Source organism: Oncorhynchus keta, chromosome 8, assembly GCF_023373465.1.
Source record: "Oncorhynchus keta strain PuntledgeMale-10-30-2019 chromosome 8, Oket_V2, whole genome shotgun sequence".
Classification (NCBI taxonomy): domain Eukaryota; kingdom Metazoa; phylum Chordata; class Actinopteri; order Salmoniformes; family Salmonidae; genus Oncorhynchus; species Oncorhynchus keta.
Genome location: NC_068428.1, coordinates 50,343,360 through 50,363,815, shown reverse-complemented (window position 1 = coordinate 50,363,815; position 20,456 = coordinate 50,343,360). Strand labels below are relative to the sequence as shown.

Here is a 20,456-nt window from a genome sequence, read left to right as displayed (position 1 = left end):
AATGGGCTCACTCCTCAAGGCTTCCTTGTCATCCTGGTGTCCGTCATACCTTGGCTTTCCTCCGACAATGCTTCTGGGGGCCTACCATGGCTCCTGATGTCTCGGCCTTCATTGAGCGTGCATGGTGTGTGCGGACAAGCTACGCGGCAAGCGTCGTCTGGCCTCTTTCAGCTACTCCCTGTTCCACATCGCCCTTGGTCCCATATATCCCTGGATTTGGTCACTGGGTTTCCACCACCATCCTGATGGTGGTGGATAGATTCTCCAAAACCGCCCAATTTATCTCCCCGATAAAGGTGCAGAACGCCTTCCAGAATCAGGATGAGAACTGATCAGAGACGAACGGGAGTCCATGTCTTCCGAATCCATGGACTCCCGTTCGTCTCTGATCAGTTCTCATCCTGATTCTGAAAGGCGTTCTGCACCTTTATCGGGTCATTGACCAGCCTTTAACCTTAACCAGACTGGTAACATTATGCCTAACCTTAACCACACTGTTGACCTTATGCCTAACCTTGACCACACCGGTAACCTTAAGCCTAACCATACTGGTAACCATATGCCTAACCTTAACCACACCGGTAACCTTATGCCTAACCTTAACCACACCGGTAACCTTATGCCTAACCTTAACCACACCGGTAACCTTATGCCTAACCTTAACCATACCGGTAACCTTAACCACACTGGTAACATTATGCCTAACCTTAACCACACTGTTGACCTTATGCCTAACCTTAACCTTACTGGTAACCTTATGCCTAACCTTAACCACACTGGTGACCTAACCTTAACCACACTGGTAACCTTATGCCTAACCTTAACCACACCGGTAACCTTAACCACACTGGTAACCTTATGCCTAACCTTAACCATACTGGTAACCTTAACCACACTGGTAACCTTATGCCTAACCTTAACCTTAAATCAAGACATAGCAAATGTTGACTTTGTCACTGTGGTAACTAGTGGAAACCATACTTCTATGCTTTACAGATTTTTTTTTTTTTTTTTAATTTTACCTTTATTTAACCAGTTAAGTCAGTTAAGAACACATTCTTATTTTCAATGACGGCCTGGGAACAGTGGGGTTAACTGCCTGTTCAGGGGCAGAACGACAGATTTGTACCTTGTCAGCTCGGGGGTTTGAACTCGCAACCTTCCGGTTACAAATCCAACGCTCTAGCCACTAGGCTACGTTGCCGCCCCAGATGCAGACTGACTGCAGCTCCAGATTAGCTTCAGGACGGTGATGCGTTATGGTTTGTTGCTGCTAGTCCACTGTATTAGTCAGACTCAGACACGAGGTAGCTACCACCATACCTGCAGCCATTATTTAGTTTTGCCCTAGACCATACAGAACATACTGGAATGGGCTATGAACTCATTAGCAAATCAAATTTGTAGGCTAACGTTATCTAGTTAGCTAGCGTAATGTTAGCTAGCCTGTAGCTAGTTTGCCTGCAGCTTTGGCATTATCAAATGGTAACATAACATAACCAGCAGTATCTAGAAAAGACACAGTAAACTTGTATGAGCTACATCCTAACTACGTTTTAATGAGGTAGCTAGCCAGCTATTGATGCTAACGTTAGATTTTAAAAAATGAGCTATGCTTCATCGCTACATAACGTTAGCTAGCCTGCCTCGCTTTATCAAGAGATAGCTACCGACCATAACCAGCAATAATGTAAGCTAACATCGTTAGCTAAGTTATACCAGAGAGGTCCTTATATTCCAATATGTCTGGTATACTCACCACCACCAGCACACCAAGCTAGTGTTACTGGTGCAGACTTGGGGACCGTCACTTGCACTTATTCTACATACTGGGGTCCGTCGGGCAGGGCATGCCAACCCATAGCACTTTGTCTGTGGAGGTCAATCTGTACATCCTTTGAACCTGTTGGGGTTGATGAAACAACGGAGCCCCATTAAATGAAGGGAAATGAATGTGAGGCTTGGCGAAAAAAGGGGGGTGGGGGACATGATTTGTTTTGGCGTAATTGTAATCCCAAACCCAACCTTCATTTCCTCGTTGTGATGCGTTGAGGTTCCGAACTCCGTTTTAGAGAAGAGATGGAATTTATGACCCAAACGATCCTATTTACACTTTGAGGTCAATTTTGACACTAGAATAACCGTTTGACTCATATTACAGTAATGCCGCATAGGCCGTTTTCAAAGGGATTAGTCACTCGTTACAGTTGAGATTTGTATAATTCAACTTAAAATGACCTCATTTTGGGGGCAATTGTAACACTGTGTTACAAACCCAATTTATCAGGCAAAAGAAAACCTCATGTGCCCGAGCAAGAGACTATAATATGGACATTTGAATCAAGTCAATGCCAACATATAGTGGTTATAATTATGATAGTTTGAATTACTGGACATGAATGTATTTTCAAGCAGGGAGAGAACCTAAATGGGTGCTGAGTCTGGCTCGCTTCTGTTTTGGAGAAAATCAAGGTGTTACAGAAACCAAGGTGTTGCACCCCCCACACACACACATTTTCCCTCGAATATGAAATATTATTATTATTATGAATTCAATTACATTCAACTTTCATGAATGTTATTCCGAGTTGTTATATCTTAAAAGTTTGTCCTCAGTCTGTTGTAACTCTGATGGCGACTGACTCTCTGTTCATATTTCACATCTCCAGGATAAATAAAAGCCAATTATATTTTATATCTTCATAAGAACAGTTAGTTTCTATGAATAGAAAGCTGCAGAATAAAGACTTTACCAGGGAAAGAACTGCTCACTGCAACCCTGGATGACCCGGAGAGAGAGGGTGTGTGTGTGTGTGTGTGTGTGTGTGTGTGTGTGTGTGTGTGTGTGTGTGTGTGTGTGTGTGTGTGTGTGTGTGTGTGTGTGTGTGTGTGTGTGTGTGTGTGTGTGTGTGTGTGTGTGTGTGTGTGTGTGTGTGTGTGTGTGTGTGTGTGTGTGTGTGTGTGTGTGTGTGTGTGTGTGTGTGTGTGTGTGTGTGTGTGTGTGTGTGTGTGTGTGTGTGTGTGTGTGTGTGTGTGTGTGTGTGTGTGTGTGTGTGTGTGTGTGTGTGTGTGTGTGTGTGTGTGTGTGTGTGTGTGTGTGTGTGTGTGTGTGTGTGTGTGTGTGTGTGTGTGTGTGTGTGTGTGTGTGTGTGTGTGTGTGTGTGTGTGTGTGTGGGTGCATGTGTGATTCAGGTCCTAACAGTGTAACCAGCAGCTGTGAACAATAAATGGTTTCCCCTCTGAGCGGTGTGTGTGTGTGTGTGTGTGTGTGTGTGTGTGTGTGTGTGTGTGTGTGTCTGGCTGTGTCTGGCTGTGCGTGCGCGTGCGCGTGCGTGTGCGTGTGTGTGTGTGTGTGTGTGTGCGTGTGCGTGCATGCGTGTGATTCAGGTCCTAACAGTGTAACCAGCAGCTCGTAACCCAGAACAATAAATGGTTTCCCCTCTGAGCGGCTCTGTGCATGGTGTGTGTGTGTGTGTGTGTGTGTGTGTGTGTGTGTGGTTGGTGGTAGGAGGTAACGGGGTGGTGACCTCCAGTAAAAAGTGATTGGTTCAACAAGCTTCAAACTCTTGACCTGTGCCCTCTCTCTGGAGGAAAGCCTCTCTCTGGAGGATCACCTCGCTAAACAAGGCAATGGTCATATTCACTTAGCGTTAAAGGACCAGTGCAGTGAAAAACTAGATTTTCATGTGTTTTATTTACAGTGGGGTACGAAAATAATTGACTCCCTTGATAATAATTGTTATTTATTTATTCTATTTTATTTCACCTTTATTTAACCAGGTAGGCAAGTTGAGAACAAGTTCTCATTTACAATTGCGACCTGGCCAACATAAAGCAAAGCAGTTCGACAGATACAACGACACAAAGTTACACACAAACATACAGTCAATAATACCGTATAAACACGTCTATATACGATGTGAGGAAATGAGGTGAGATAAGGGAGGTAAAGGCAAAAAAGGCCATGGTGGCAAAGTAAACACAATATAGCAAGTAAAACACTGGAATGGTAGATTTGCAATGGAAGAATGAGACTAAATCTGCTAAATGTAAGTATGAGACACAATAATAACGTATCGCTACGGCCCTTCCGCAAAGTAGAAGAATACTAATAATAATAATGGGGTGCAAAGGAGCAAAATAAATAAATAAATTAAATACAGTAGGGAAAGAGGTAGTTGTTTGGGCTAAATGATTTGTGGGCTGTGTACAGGTGCAGTAATCTGTGAGCTGCTCTGACAGCTGGTGCTTAAAGCTAGTGAGGGAGATAAGTGTTTCCAGTTTCAGAGATTTTTGTAGTTCGTTCCAGTCATTGGCAGCAGAGAATTGGAAGGAGAGGCGGCCAAAGAAAGAATTGGTTTTGGGGGTGACTAGAGAGATATACCTGCTGGAGCGTGTGCTACAGGTGGGAGATGCTATGGTGACCAGGGAGCTGCACAATCGAGAGCATCCTGGCGGGCTGTATCACCGCCTGGTACGGCAACTGCTCCGCCCTCAACCGTAAGGCTCTCCAGAGGGTAGTGAGGACTGCACAACGCATCACCGGGGGCAAACTACCTGCCCTCCAGGACACCTACACCCCCCGATGTTACAGGAAGGCCATAAAGATCATCAAGGACATCAACCACCCAAACCACTGCCTGTTCACCCCGCTATCATCCAGAAGGCGAGGTCAGTACAGGTGCATCAAAGCTGGGACCGAGAGACTGAAAAACAGCTTCTATCTCAAGGCCATCAGACTGTTAAACAGCCACCACTAACATTGAGTGGCTGCTGCCAACACACTGTCATTGACACTGACCCAACTCCAGCCATTTTAATAATGGGAATTGATGGGAAATGATGTAAATATATCACTAGCCACTTTAAACAATGCTACCTTATATAATGTTACTTACCCTACATTATTCATCTCATATGCATATGTATATACTGTACTCTACATCATCGACTGCATCCTTATGTAATACATGTATCACTAGCCACTTTAACTATGCCACTTTGTTTACTTTGTCTACACACTCATCTCATATGTATATACTGTACTCGACACCATCTACTGTATGCTGCTCTGTACCATCACTCATTCATATATCCTTATGGACATATTCCTTATCCCCTTACACTGTGTATAAGACAGTAGTTTTGGAATTGTTAGTTAGATTACTTGTTGATTATCACTGCATTGTCGGAACTAGAAGCACAAGCATTTCGCTACACTCGCATTAACATCTGCTAACCATGTGTATGTGACAAATAAAATTTGATTTGATTTGATTTGAGATAAGGGGGGACTTTACCTAGCAGGATCTTGTAGATGACATGGAGCCAGTGGGTTTGGCGACGAGTATGAAGCGAGGGCCAGCCAACGAGAGCGTATAGGTCGCAATGGTGGGTAGTATATGGGGCTTTGGTGACAAAACGGATTGCACTGTGATAGACTGCATCCAATTTGTTGAGTAGGGTATTGGAGGCTATTTTGTAAATTACATCGCCAAAGTCGAGGATTGGTAGGATGGTCAGTTTTACAAGGGTATTTTTGGCAGCATGAGTGAAGGATGCTTTGTTGCGAAATAGGAAGCCAATTCTCGATTTAACTTTGGATTGGAGATGTTTGATATGGGTCTGGAAGGAGAGTTTACAGTCTAACCAGACACCTAAGTATTTGTAGTTGTCCACGTATTCTAAGTCAGAACCGTCCAGAGTAGTGATGTTGGACAGGCGGGTAGGTGCAGGTAGCGATCGGTTGAAGAGCATGCATTTAGTTTTACTTGTATTTAAGAACAATTGGAGGCCACGGAAGGAGAGTTGTATGGCATTGAAGCTCATCTGGAGGGTTAGTTAACACAGTGTCCAAAGAAGGGCCAGAAGTATACAGAATGGTGTCGTCTGCGTAGAGGTGGATCAGAGACTCACCAGCAGCAAGAGCGACCTCATTGATGTATACAGAGAAGAGAGTCGGTCCAAGAATTGAACCCTGTGGCACCCCCATAGAGACTGCCAGAGGTCCGGACAGCAGACCCTCCGATTTGACACACTGAACTCTATCAGAGAAGTAGTTGGTGAACCATGCGAGGCAATCATTTGAGAAAACCAAGGCTGACAATGAGATAATGACAATGAGATATATATTATGCGAATATATATATATATATTTTAAAAAACATATATTTTATAGTAATATAACACAGAAAGAGATTTTGACCCCCCTATAAATAAAGAGGTCAAAAGTTTCCTGTTTTTGTCCCATATTCCAATGACTACATCAAGCTGGTCCCTCCTGAATACAACAGCATAGACCAACATACATTTCATGCTGGTCCACGCTGGTCCATGCTGGTCCATGCTGGTCCACGCTGGTCCATGCTGGTCCACGCTGGTCCACGCTGGTCCATGCTGGTCCATGCTGGTCCATGCTGGTCCACGCTGGTCCATGCTGGTCCATGCTGGTCCACGCTGGTCCATGCTGGTCCACGCTGGTCCACGCTGGTCCATGCTGGTCCATGCTGGTCCACGCTGGTCCATGCTGGTCCACGCTGGTCCACGCTGGTCCATGCTGGTCCACGCTGGTCCACGCTGGTCCACGCTGGTCCATGCTGGTCCACGCTGGTCCACGCTGGTCCACGCTGGTCCACGCTGGTCCATGCTGGTCCACGCTGGTCCCTGCTGGTCCACGCTGCTCCATGCTGCTCCATGCTGGTCCACGCTGGTCCACGCTGGTCCATGCTGGTCCATGCTGGTCCATGCTGGTCCATGCTGGTCCACGCTGGTCCATGCTGGTCCATGCTGGTCCACGCTGGTCCACGCTGCTCCATGCTGGTCCATGCTGGTCCACGCTGGTCCACGCTGGTCCATGCTGGTCCATGCTGGTCCATGCTGGTCCATGCTGGTCCACGCTGCTCCATGCTGCTCCATGCTGGTCCACGCTGGTCCATGCTGGTCCACACTGGTCCACGCTGGTCCATGCTGGTCCATGATGGTCCATGCTGGTCCATGCTGGTCCATGCTGGTCCACGCTGGTCCATGCTGGTCCACGCTGGTCCACGCTGCTCCATGCTGCTCCACGCTGGTCCATGCTGCTCCACGCTGGTCCATGCTGCTCCACGCTGCTCCATGCTGCTCCACGCTGGTCCATGCTGCTCCACGCTGGTCCATGCTGGTCCACGCTGGTCCATGCTGGTCCACGCTGGTCCACGCTGCTCCATGCTGGTCCATGCTGGTCCACGCTGGTCCACGCTGGTCCATGCTGGTCCATGCTGGTCTGACCAGCATGGTTTAGCTGGTTCTGGTGGCCGACCAGCATGGTATAGCTGGTTCTGGTGGATGACCAGCATGGTATAGCTGGTTCTGGTGGATGACCAGCATGGTATAGCTGTTTTGGACTGGTGACCAGCCTTCGCTGTGTTTTGGACTGGTGACCAGCCTTCGCTGTGTTTTGGACTGGTGACCAGCCTTCGCTGTGTTTTGGACTGGTGACCAACCTTCGCTGTGTTTTGGACTGGTGACCAGCCTTCGCTGTGTTTTGGACTGGTGACCAACCTTCGCTGTGTTTTGGACTGGTGACCAACCTTCGCTGTGTTTTGGACACTTTTTGATTCATTATGTTTCAGATTATTTTGTGTCCAATAAAAATGTTTGGTCGATCGTGTATTGTGTCATTTGAGTCAATTTTTATGAAAATAATAAAGTATATTTCTAAACACTTCTAATTTAATGTGGATCCTACCATGATTATTGATATTCCTGAATGATTTAAAGATCTTACCCCCATTTTAACCTCTCACCATTACCAATAACACCAGAAGCTAGAATCTCTTGTGGGTAAGATCTTTGACCCTCTGTAACTGTCTCGAATCATCATTATTCACGATTCAGTTAGGAGTATCTGTAATCGTGTTAGCATATAACAGCCTGTGTTGAAGTCTGTCTGTCTGTCTGTCTGTCTGTCTGTCTGTCTGTCTGTCTCTCTGTCTGTCTGTCTGTCTGTCTGTCTGTCTGTCTGTCTGTCTGTCTGTCTGTCTGTCTGTCTGTCTGTCTGTCTGTCTGTCTGTCTGTCTGTCTGTCTGTCTGTCTGTCTGTCTGTCTGTCTGTCTGTCTGTCTGTCTGTCTGTCTCTCTCTCTCTCTCTGTCTCTCTCTGTCTGTCTGTCTGTCTGTCTGTCTGTCTGTCTGTCTGTCTGTCTGTCTGTCTGTCTGTCTGTCTGTCTGTCTGTCTGTCTGTCTGCCTGTCTGTCTGTCTGTCTGTCTGTCTGTCTGTCTGTCTGTCTGTCTGTCTGTCTGCCTGTTTAGAAACACATTATATTCTCATTTACAATGAAAGTGACGATAGCCAATAGGAGAAGAGGTGACTTTAGTATTGACCAATAAGAGAACAGGTGACTGTAGTAATAACCAATAGGAGAAGAGGTGACTGTAGTACTGCCCAATAAGAGAACAGGTGGCTGTAGTATTGAACAATAGTAGAATAGGACTGTAGTATTGACCAATAAGAGAAGTGGAGTCTGTAGTATTGTCCAATGAAAGTGACGCAATACATTATTTGCCATTCATTTGTATTGGGTGTAAAACAACCTGAAACACACCTAAAACAGACTGCAACTGCACGCCTGTACGTCTGTAGAGTCACACTCTTGATGTAGTCATTGGGCACTAGGAATATGGGACCAAATGCTAAACATTTGACTACTTTATAAGAATCTTTAATTAAGGGTGTCAATGATCTTGAACACCTACTTTTTTTGAGAAAAACAATGTATAACTTGTCAAACTAAATCTTGCTCTGAGCAATGCTATTAACATAAAATACAGTATCATTTTTACATACAATATTTATATATTTTTTAAATTTTATTTAACGAGGTTAATCAGTTAAGAACACATTCTTGATGGCCTAGGAGCAGTGGGATAACTGCCTTGTTCAGGACTGTTGTGTGGTCCTCCCACTATGACTCAGGACACCATGCAGTTTAATAGACATGTTGTGTAGTCCTCCCACTAGGACTCAGGACAGTTTAATAGACATGTTGTGTAGTCCTCCCACTAGGACTCAGGACAGTTTAATAGACATGTTGTGTGGTCCTCCCACATGTTTATTAGACATGTTGTCCCTCCCACTAGGACTCAGGACAGTTTATTAGACATGTTGTGTGGTCCTCCCACTAGGACTCAGGACAGTTTAATAGACATGTTGTGTAGTCCTCCCACTAGGACTCAGGACAGTTTATTAGACATGTTGTGTGGTCCTCCCACTAGGACTCAGGACAGTTTAATAGACATGTTGTGTAGTCCTCCCACTAGGACTCAGGACAGTTTAATAGACATGTTGTGTGGTCCTCCCACTAGGACTCAGGACAGTTTAATAGACATGTTGTGTGGTCCTCCCACTAGGACTCAGGACAGTTTAATAGACATGTTGTGTGGTCCTCCCACTAGGACTCAGGACAGTTTATTAGACATGTTGTGTGGTCCTCCCACTAGGACTCAGGACAGTTTAATAGACATGTTGTGTGGTCCTCCCACTAGGACTCAGGACAGTTTATTAGACATGTTGTGTGGTCCTCCCACTAGGACTCAGGACAGTTTAATAGACATGTTGTGTGGTCCTCCCACTAGGACTCAGGACAGTTTAATAGACATGTTGTGTGGTCCTCCCACTAGGACTCAGGACAGTTTAATAGACATGTTGTGTGGTCCTCCCACCAGGACTCAGGACAGTTTAATAGACATGTTGTGTGGTCCTCCCACTAGGACTCAGGACAGTTTAATAGACATGTTGTGTAGTCCTCCCACTAGGACTCAGGACAGTTTAATAGACATGTTGTGTGGTCCTCCCACTAGGACTCAGGACAGTTTAATAGACATGTTGTGTGGTCCTCCCACTAGGACTCAGGACAGTTTAATAGACATGTTGTGTAGTCCTCCCACTAGGACTCAGGACAGTTTAATAGACATGTTGTGTAGTCCTCCCACTAGGACTCAGGACAGTTTAATAGACATGTTGTGTGGTCCTCCCACTAGGACTCAGGACAGTTTAATAGACATGTTGTGTAGTCCTCCCACTAGGACTCAGGACAGTTTAATAGACATGTTGTGTGGTCCTCCCACTAGGACTCAGGACAGTTTAATAGACATGTTGTGTAGTCCTCCCACTAGGACTCAGGACAGTTTAATAGACATGTTGTGTAGTCCTCCCACTAGGACTCAGGACAGTTTAATAGACATGTTGTGTAGTCCTCCCACTAGGACTCAGGACAGTTTAATAGACATGTTGTGTGGTCCTCCCACTAGGACTCAGGACAGTTTAATAGACATGTTGTGTGGTCCTCCCACTAGGACTCAGGACAGTTTAATAGACATGTTGTGTAGTCCTCCCACTAGGACTCAGGACAGTTTAATAGACATGTTGTGTGGTCCTCCCACTAGGACTCAGGACAGTTTAATAGACATGTTGTGTGGTCCTCCCACTAGGACTCAGGACAGTTTAATAGACATGTTGTGTGGTCCTCCCACTAGGACTCAGGACAGTTTATTAGACATGTTGTGTGGTCCTCCCACTAGGACTCAGGACAGTTTAATAGACATGTTGTGTGGTCCTCCCACTAGGACTCAGGACAGTTTAATAGACATGTTGTGTAGTCCTCCCACTAGGACTCAGGACAGTTTAATAGACATGTTGTGTAGTCCTCCCACTAGGACTCAGGACAGTTTAATAGACATGTTGTGTAGTCCTCCCACTAGGACTCAGGACAGTTTATTAGACATGTTGTGTGGTCCTCCCACTAGGACTCAGGACAGTTTAATAGACATGTTGTGTGGTCCTCCCACTAGGACTCAGGACAGTTTAATAGACATGTTGTGTAGTCCTCCCACTAGGACTCAGGACAGTTTAATAGACATGTTGTGTGGTCCTCCCACTCAGGACAGTTTAATAGACATGTTGTGTGGTCCTCCCACTAGGACTCAGGACAGTTTAATAGACATGTTGTGTAGTCCTCCACTAGGACTCAGGACAGTTTAATAGACATGTTGTGTAGTCCTCCCACTAGGACTCAGGACAGTTTAATAGACATGTTGTGTAGTCCTCCCACTAGGACTCAGGACAGTTTAATAGACATGTTGTGTGGTCCTCCCACTAGACTCAGGACAGTTTAATAGACATGTTGTGTGGTCCTCCCACTAGGACTCAGGACAGTTTAATAGACATGTTGTGTGGTCCTCCCACTAGGACTCAGGACAGTTTAATAGACATGTTGTGTGGTCCTCCCACTAGGACTCAGGACAGTTTAATAGACATGTTGTGTAGTCCTCCCACTAGGACTCAGGACAGTTTAATAGACATGTTAGTCCTTCTGTAGCTCAGTTTAATAGAGCATGGCGCTTGTAACGCCAGGGTAGTGGGTTCGATTCAGGACCACCCATACGTCAGGAGAATGTATGCCTCCCATGACTGGACAGTCGACATGTTGTGTAAAAGCGTCTGCCAAATGGACAGTTTATTATTATTATTATATTATGACATGTTGTGTGGTCCTCCCACTAGGACTCAGGACAGTTTAATAGACATGTTGTGTGGTCCTCCCACTAGGACTCAGGACAGTTTAATAGACATGTTGTGTGGTCCTCCCACTAGGACTCAGGACAGTTTAATAGACATGTTGTGTGGTCCTCCCACTAGGACTCAGGACAGCAGTTTAATAGACATGTTGTGTAGTCCTCCCACTAGGACTCAGGACAGTTTAATAGACATGTTGTGTGGTCCTCCCACTAGGACTCAGGACAGTTTAATAGACATGTTGTGTGGTCCTCCCACTAGGACTCAGGACAGTTTAATAGACATGTTGTGTGGTCCTCCCACTAGGACTCAGGACAGTTTAATAGACATGTTGTGGTCCTCCCACTAGGACTCAGGACAGTTTAATAGACATGTTGTGTGGTCCTCCCACTAGGACTCAGGACAGTTTAATAGACATGTTGTGTGGTCCTCCCACTAGACTCAGGACAGTTTAATAGACATGTTGTGTGGTCCTCCCACTAGGACTCAGGACAGTTTAATAGACATGTTGTGTGGTCCTCCCACTAGGACTCAGGACAGTTTAATAGACATGTTGTGTGGTCCTCCCACTAGGACTCAGGACAGTTTAATAGACATGTTGTGTGGTCCTCCCACTAGGACTCAGGACAGTTTAATAGACATGTTGTGTGGTCCTCCCACTAGGACTCAGGACAGTTTAATAGACATGTTGTGTGGTCCTCCCACTAGGACTCAGGACAGTTTAATAGACATGTTGTGTGGTCCTCCCACTAGGACTCAGGACAGTTTAATAGACATGTTGTGTGGTCCTCCCACTAGGACTCAGGACAGTTTATTAGACATGTTGTGTAGTCCTCCCACTAGGACTCAGGACAGTTTAATAGACATGTTGTGTGGTCCTCCCACTAGGACTCAGGACAGTTTAATAGACATGTTGTGTGGTCCTCCCACTAGGACTCAGGACAGTTTAATAGACATGTTGTGTGGTCCTCCCACTAGGACTCAGGACAGTTTAATAGACATGTTGTGTGGTCCTCCCACTAGACTCAGGACAGTTTAATAGACATGTTGTGTGGTCCTCCCACTAGGACTCAGGACAGTTTAATAGACATGTTGTGTGGTCCTCCCACTAGGACTCAGGACAGTTTAATAGACATGTTGTGTGGTCCTCCCACTAGGACTCAGGACAGTTTAATAGACATGTTGTGTGGTCCTCCCACTAGGACTCAGGACAGTTTAATAGACATGTTGTGTGGTCCTCCCACTAGGACTCAGGACAGTTTAATAGACATGTTGTGTGGTCCTCCCACTAGGACTCAGGACAGTTTAATAGACATGTTGTGTGGTCCTCCCACTAGGACTCAGGACAGTTTAATAGACATGTTGTGTGGTCCTCCCACTAGGACTCAGGACAGTTTAATAGACATGTTGTGTGGTCCTCCCACTAGGACTCAGGACAGTTTAATAGACATGTTGTGTGGTCCTCCCACTAGGACTCAGGACAGTTTAATAGACATGTTGTGTGGTCCTCCCACTAGGACTCAGGTTTACATGTTTAACTAGACATGTTGTGTGACATGTCCTCCCACTAGGACTCAGGACAGTTTATTAGACATGTTGTGTGGTCCTCCCACTAGGACTCAGGACAGTTTAATAGACATGTTGTGTGGTCCTCCCACTAGGACTCAGGACAGTTTAATAGACATGTTGTGTGGTCCTCCCACTAGGACTCAGGACAGTTTAATAGACATGTTGTGTGGTCCTCCCACTAGGACTCAGGACAGTTTAATAGACATGTTGTGTGGTCCTCCCACTAGGACTCAGGACAGTTTAATAGACATGTTGTGTGGTCCTCCCACTAGGACTCAGGACAGTTTAATAGACATGTTGTGTGGTCCTCCCACTAGGACTCAGGACAGTTTAATAGACATGTTGTGTGGTCCTCCCACTAGACTCAGGACAGTTTAATAGACATGTTGTGTGGTCCTCCCACTAGGACTCAGGACAGTTTAATAGACATGTTGTGTGGTCCTCCCACTAGGACTCAGGACAGTTTAATAGACATGTTGTGTGGTCCTCCCACTAGGACTCAGGACAGTTTAATAGACATGTTGTGTGGTCCTCCCACTAGGACTCAGGACAGTTTAATAGACATGTTGTGTGGTCCTCCCACTAGGACTCAGGACAGTTTAATAGACATGTTGTGTGGTCCTCCCACTAGACTCAGGACAGTTTAATAGACATGTTGTGTAGTCCTCCCACTAGGACTCAGGACAGTTTAATAGACATGTTGTGTGGTCCTCCCACTAGGACTCAGGACAGTTTAATAGACATGTTGTGTGGTCCTCCCACTAGACTCAGGACAGTTTAATAGACATGTTGTGTGTCCTCCCACTAGGACTCAGGACAGTTTAATAGACATGTTGTGTGGTCCTCCCACTAGGACTCAGGACAGTTTAATAGACATGTTGTGTGGTCCTCCCACTAGGACTCAGGACAGTTTAATAGACATGTTGTGTGGTCCTCCCACTAGGACTCAGGACAGTTTAATAGACATGTTGTGTGGTCCTCCCACTAGGACTCAGGACAGTTTAATAGACATGTTGTGTGGTCCTCCCACTAGGACTCAGGACAGTTTAATAGACATGTTGTGTGGTCCTCCCACTAGGACTCAGGACAGTTTAATAGACATGTTGTGTGGTCCTCCCACACTCAGGACAGGTCCTCCCACTAGGACTCAGGACTCAGGACAGTTTAATAGACATGTTGTGTGGTCCTCCCACTAGGACTCAGGACAGTTTAATAGACATGTTGTGTGGTCCTCCCACTAGGACTCAGGACAGTTTAATAGACATGTTGTGTGGTCCTCCCACTAGGACTCAGGACAGTTTAATAGACATGTTGTGTGGTCCTCCCACTAGGACTCAGGACAGTTTAATAGACATGTTGTGTGTCCTCCCACTAGGACTCAGGACAGTTTAATAGACATGTTGTGTGGTCCTCCCACTAGGACTCAGGACAGTTTAATAGACATGTTGTGTGGTCCTCCCACTAGGACTCAGGACAGTTTAATAGACATGTTGTGTGGTCCTCCCACTAGGACTCAGGACAGTTTAATAGACATGTTGTGTGGTCCTCCCACTAGGACTCAGGACAGTTTAATAGACATGTTGTGTGGTCCTCCCACTAGGACTCAGGACAGTTTAATAGACATGTTGTGTGGTCCTCCCACTAGGACTCAGGACAGTTTAATAGACATGTTGTGTGGTCCTCCCACTAGGACTCAGGACAGTTTAATAGACATGTTGTGTGGTCCTCCCACTAGGACTCAGGACAGTTTAATAGACATGTTGTGTGGTCCTCCCACTAGGACTCAGGACAGTTTAATAGACATGTTGTGTGGTCCTCCCACTAGGACTCAGGACAGTTTAATAGACATGTTGTGTGGTCCTCCCACTAGGACTCAGGACAGTTTAATAGACATGTTGTGTGGTCCTCCCACTAGGACTCAGGACAGTTTAATAGACATGTTGTGTGGTCCTCCCACTAGGACTCAGGACAGTTTAATAGACATGTTGTGTGGTCCTCCCACTAGGACTCAGGACAGTTTAATAGACATGTTGTGTGGTCCTCCCACTAGGACTCAGGACAGTTTAATAGACATGTTGTGTGGTCCTCCCACTAGGGACTCAGGACACTAGGACTCAGGACAGTTTAATAGACATGTTGTGTGGTCCTCCCACTAGGACTCAGGACAGTTTAATAGACATGTTGTGTGGTCCTCCCACTAGGACTCAGGACAGTTTAATAGACATGTTGTGTGGTCCTCCCACTAGGACTCAGGACAGTTTAATAGACATGTTGTGTGGTCCTCCCACTAGGACTCAGGACAGTTTAATAGACATGTTGTGTGGTCCTCCCACTAGGACTCAGGACAGTTTAATAGACATGTTGTGTGGTCCTCCCACTAGGACTCAGGACAGTTTAATAGACATGTTTAACTAGACTCAGGACAGTTTAATAGACATGTGTGTGGTCCTCCCACTAGGACTCAGGACAGTTTAATAGACATGTTGTGTGGTCCTCCCACTAGGACTCAGGACAGTTTAATAGGACATGTTGTGTGGTCCTCCCACTAGGACTCAGGACAGTTTAATAGACATGTTGTGTGGTCCTCCCACTAGGACTCAGGACAGTTTAATAGACATGTTGTGTGGTCCTCCCACTAGGACTCAGGACAGTTTAATAGACATGTTGTGTGGTCCTCCCACTAGGACTCAGGACAGTTTAATAGACATGTTGTGTGGTCCTCCCACTAGGACTCAGGACAGTTTAATAGACATGTTGTGTGGTCCTCCCACTAGGACTCAGGACAGTTTAATAGACATGTTGTGTGGTCCTCCCACTAGGACTCAGGACAGTTTAATAGACATGTTGTGTGGTCCTCCCACTAGGACTCAGGACAGTTTAATAGACATGTTGTGTGGTCCTCCCACTAGGACTCAGGACAGGACATTTATGTTTCCTCCCACTAGGACTCAGGACAGTTTAATAGACATGTTGTGTGTCCTCCCACTAGGACTCAGGACAGTTTAATAGACATGTTGTGTGGTCCTCCCACTAGGACTCAGGACAGTTTAATAGACATGTTGTGTGGTCCTCCCACTAGGACTCAGGACAGTTTAATAGACATGTTGTGTGGTCCTCCCACTAGGACTCAGGACAGTTTAATAGACATGTTGTGTGGTCCTCCCACTAGGACTCAGGACAGTTTAATAGACATGTTGTGTGGTCCTCCCACTAGGACTCAGGACAGTTTAATAGACATGTTGTGTGGTCCTCCCACTAGGACTCAGGACAGTTTAATAGACATGTTGTGTGGTCCTCCCACTAGGACTCAGGACAGTTTAATAGACATGTTGTGTGGTCCTCCCACTAGGACTCAGGACAGTTTAATAGACATGTTGTGTGGTCCTCCCACTAGGACTCAGGACAGTTTAATAGACATGTTGTGTGGTCCTCCCACTAGGACTCAGGACAGTTTAATAGACATGTTGTGTGGTCCTCCCACTAGGACTCAGGACAGTTTAATAGACATGTTGTGTGGTCCTCCCACTAGGACTCAGGACAGTTTAATAGACATGTTGTGTGGTCCTCCCACTAGGACTCAGGACAGTTTAATAGACATGTTGTGTGGTCCTCCCACTAGGACTCAGGACAGTTTAATAGACATGTTGTGTAGTCCTCCCACTAGGACTCAGGACAGTTTAATAGACATGTTGTGTGGTCCTCCCACTAGGACTCAGGACAGTTTAATAGACATGTTGTGTGGTCCTCCCACTAGGACTCAGGACAGTTTAATAGACATGTTGTGTGGTCCTCCCACTAGGACTCAGGACAGTTTAATAGACATGTTGTGTGGTCCTCCCACTAGGACTCAGGACAGTTTAATAGACATGTTGTGTGGTCCTCCCACTAGGACTCAGGACAGTTTAATAGACATGTTGTGTGGTCCTCCCACTAGGACTCAGGACAGTTTAATAGACATGTTGTGTGGTCCTCCCACTAGACTCAGGACAGTTTAATAGACATGTTGTGTGGTCCTCCCACTAGGACTCAGGACAGTTTAATAGACATGTTGTGTGGTCCTCCCACTAGGACTCAGGACAGTTTAATAGACATGTTGTGTGGTCCTCCCACTAGGACTCAGGACAGTTTAATAGACATGTTGTGTGGTCCTCCCACTAGGACTCAGGACAGTTTAATAGACATGTTGTGTGGTCCTCCCACTAGGACTCAGGACAGTTTAATAGACATGTTGTGTGGTCCTCCCACTAGGACTCAGGACAGTTTAATAGACATGTTGTGTGTCCTCCCACTAGGACTCAGGACAGTTTAATAGACATGTTGTGTGGTCCTCCCACTAGGACTCAGGACAGTTTAATAGACATGTTGTGTGTCCTCCCACTAGGACTCATGGACAGTCAGGACAGTTTAATAGACATGTTGTGTGGTCCTCCCACTAGGACTCAGGACAGTTTAATAGACATGTTGTGTGGTCCTCCCACTAGGACTCAGGACAGTTTAATAGACATGTTGTGTGGTCCTCCCACTAGGACTCAGGACAGTTTAATAGACATGTTGTGTGGTCCTCCCACTAGGACTCAGGACAGTTTAATAGACATGTTGTGTGGTCCTCCCACTAGGACTCAGGACAGTTTAATAGACATGTTGTGTGGTCCTCCCACTAGGACTCAGGACAGTTTAATAGACATGTTGTGTGGTCCTCCCACTAGGACTCAGGACAGTTTAATAGACATGTTGTGTGGTCCTCCCACTAGGACTCAGGACAGTTTAATAGACATGTTGTGTGGTCCTCCCACTAGGACTCAGGACAGTTTAATAGACATGTTGTGTGGTCCTCCCACTAGGACTCAGGACAGTTTAATAGACATGTTGTGTGGTCCTCCCACTAGGACTCAGGACAGTTTAATAGACATGTTGTGTGGTCCTCCCACTAGGACTCAGGACAGTTTAATAGACATGTTGTGTGGTCCTCCCACTAGGACTCAGGACAGTTTAATAGACATGTTGTGTGGTCCTCCCACTAGGACTCAGGACAGTTTAATAGACATGTTGTGTGGTCCTCCCACTAGGACTCAGGACAGTTTAATAGACATGTTGTGTGGTCCTCCCACTAGGACTCAGGACAGTTTAATAGACATGTTGTGTGGTCCTCCCACTAGGACTCAGGACAGTTTAATAGACATGTTGTGTGGTCCTCCCACTAGGACTCAGGACAGTTTAATAGACATGTTGTGTGGTCCTCCCACTAGGACTCAGGACAGTTTAATAGACATGTTGTGTGGTCCTCCCACTAGGACTCAGGACAGTTTAATAGACATGTTGTGTGGTCCTCCCACTAGGACTCAGGACAGTTTAATAGACATGTTGTGTGGTCCTCCCACTAGGACTCAGGACAGTTTAATAGACATGTTGTGTGGTCCTCCCACTAGGACTCAGGACAGTTTAATAGACATGTTGTGTGGTCCTCCCACTAGGACTCAGGACAGTTTAATAGACATGTTGTGTGGTCCTCCCACTAGGACTCAGGACAGTTTAATAGACATGTTGTGTAGTCCTCCCACTAGGACTCAGGACAGTTTAATAGACATGTTGTGTGGTCCTCCCACTAGGACTCAGGACAGTTTAATAGACATGTTGTGTGTCCTCCCACTAGGACTCAGGACAGTTTAATAGACATGTTGTGTAGTCCTCCCACTAGGACTCAGGACAGTTTAATAGACATGTTGTGTGGTCCTCCCACTAGGACTCAGGACAGTTTAATAGACATGTTGTGTGGTCCTCCCACTAGGACTCAGGACAGTTTAATAGACATGTTGTGTGGTCCTCCCACTAGGACTCAGGACAGTTTAATAGACATGTTGTGTGGTCCTCCCACTAGGACTCAGGACAGTTTAATAGACATGTTGTGTGGTCCTCCCACTAGGACTCAGGACAGTTTAATAGACATGTTGTGTGGTCCTCCCACTAGGACTCAGGACAGTTTAATAGACATGTTGTGTGGTCCTCCCACTAGGACTCAGGACAGTTTAATAGACATGTTGTGTGGTCCTCCCACTAGGACTCAGGACAGTTTAATAGACATGTTGTGTGGTCCTCCCACTAGGACTCAGGACAGTTTAATAGACATGTTGTGTGGTCCTCCCACTAGGACTCAGGACAGTTTAATAGACATGTTGTGTGGTCCTCCCACTAGGACTCAGGACAGTTTAATAGACATGTTGTGTGGTCCTCCCACTAGGACTCAGGACAGTTTAATAGACATGTTGTGTGGTCCTCCCACTAGGACTCAGGACAGTTTAATAGACATGTTGTGTGGTCCTCCCACTAGGACTCAGGACAGTTTAATAGACATGTTGTGTGGTCCTCCCACTAGGACTCAGGACAGTTTAATAGACATGTTGTGTAGTCCTCCCACTAGGACTCAGGACAGTTTAATAGACATGTTGTGTGGTCCTCCCACTAGGACTCAGGACAGTTTAATAGACATGTTGTGTGGTCCTCCCACTAGGACTCAGGACAGTTTAATAGACATGTTGTGTGGTCCTCCCACTAGGACTCAGGACAGTTTAATAGACATGTTGTGTGGTCCTCCCACTAGGACTCAGGACAGTTTAATAGACATGTTGTGTGGTCCTCCCACTAGGACTCAGGACAGTTTAATAGACATGTTGTGTGGTCCTCCCACTAGGACTCAGGACAGTTTAATAGACATGTTGTGTGGTCCTCCCACTAGGACTCAGGACAGTTTAATAGGACAGTTTAATAGACATGTTGTGTGGTCCTCCCACTAGGACTCAGGACAGTTTAATAGACATGTTGTGTAGTCCTCCCACTAGGACTCAGGACAGTTTAATAGACATGTTGTGTGGTCCTCCCACTAGGACTCAGGACAGTTTAATAGACATGTTGTGTGGTCCTCCCACTAGGACTCAGGACAGTTTAATAGACATGTTGTGGTCCTCCCACTAGGACTCAGGACAGTTTAATAGACATGTTGTGTGGTCCTCCCACTAGGACTCAGGACAGTTTAATAGACATGTTGTGTAGTCCTCCCACTAGGACTCAGGACAGTTTAATAGACATGTTGTGTGGTCCTCCCACTAGGACTCAGGACAGTTTAATAGACATGTTGTGTGGTCCTCCCACTAGGACTCAGGACAGTTTAATAGACATGTTGTGTGGTCCTCCCACTAGGACTCAGGACAGTTTAATAGACATGTTGTGTGGTCCTCCCACTAGGACTCAGGACAGTTTAATAGACATGTTGTGTGGTCCTCCCACTAGGACTCAGGACAGTTTAATAGACATGTTGTGTGGTCCTCCCACTAGGACTCAGGACAG

The 20,456-nt window shown here is 46.0% G+C and overlaps 1 protein-coding gene across 1 annotated transcript; it reads right to left on the bottom strand.

Moving 5' to 3' along the window:
• Positions 1-1,817: 1,817 nt before the first annotated feature.
• Positions 1,818-7,245, bottom strand: LOC127931315 (foot protein 1 variant 1-like). The gene is made up of 2 exons (XM_052523350.1): positions 6,309-7,245; positions 1,818-1,903 (listed from the first exon to the last, which is right to left on the bottom strand). The coding sequence occupies exons 1-2, from the start codon at positions 7,243-7,245 to the stop codon at positions 1,818-1,820; spliced, it is 1,023 nt and encodes a 340-aa protein (XP_052379310.1).
• Between the last annotated feature and the right edge of the window lie 13,211 nt (positions 7,246-20,456).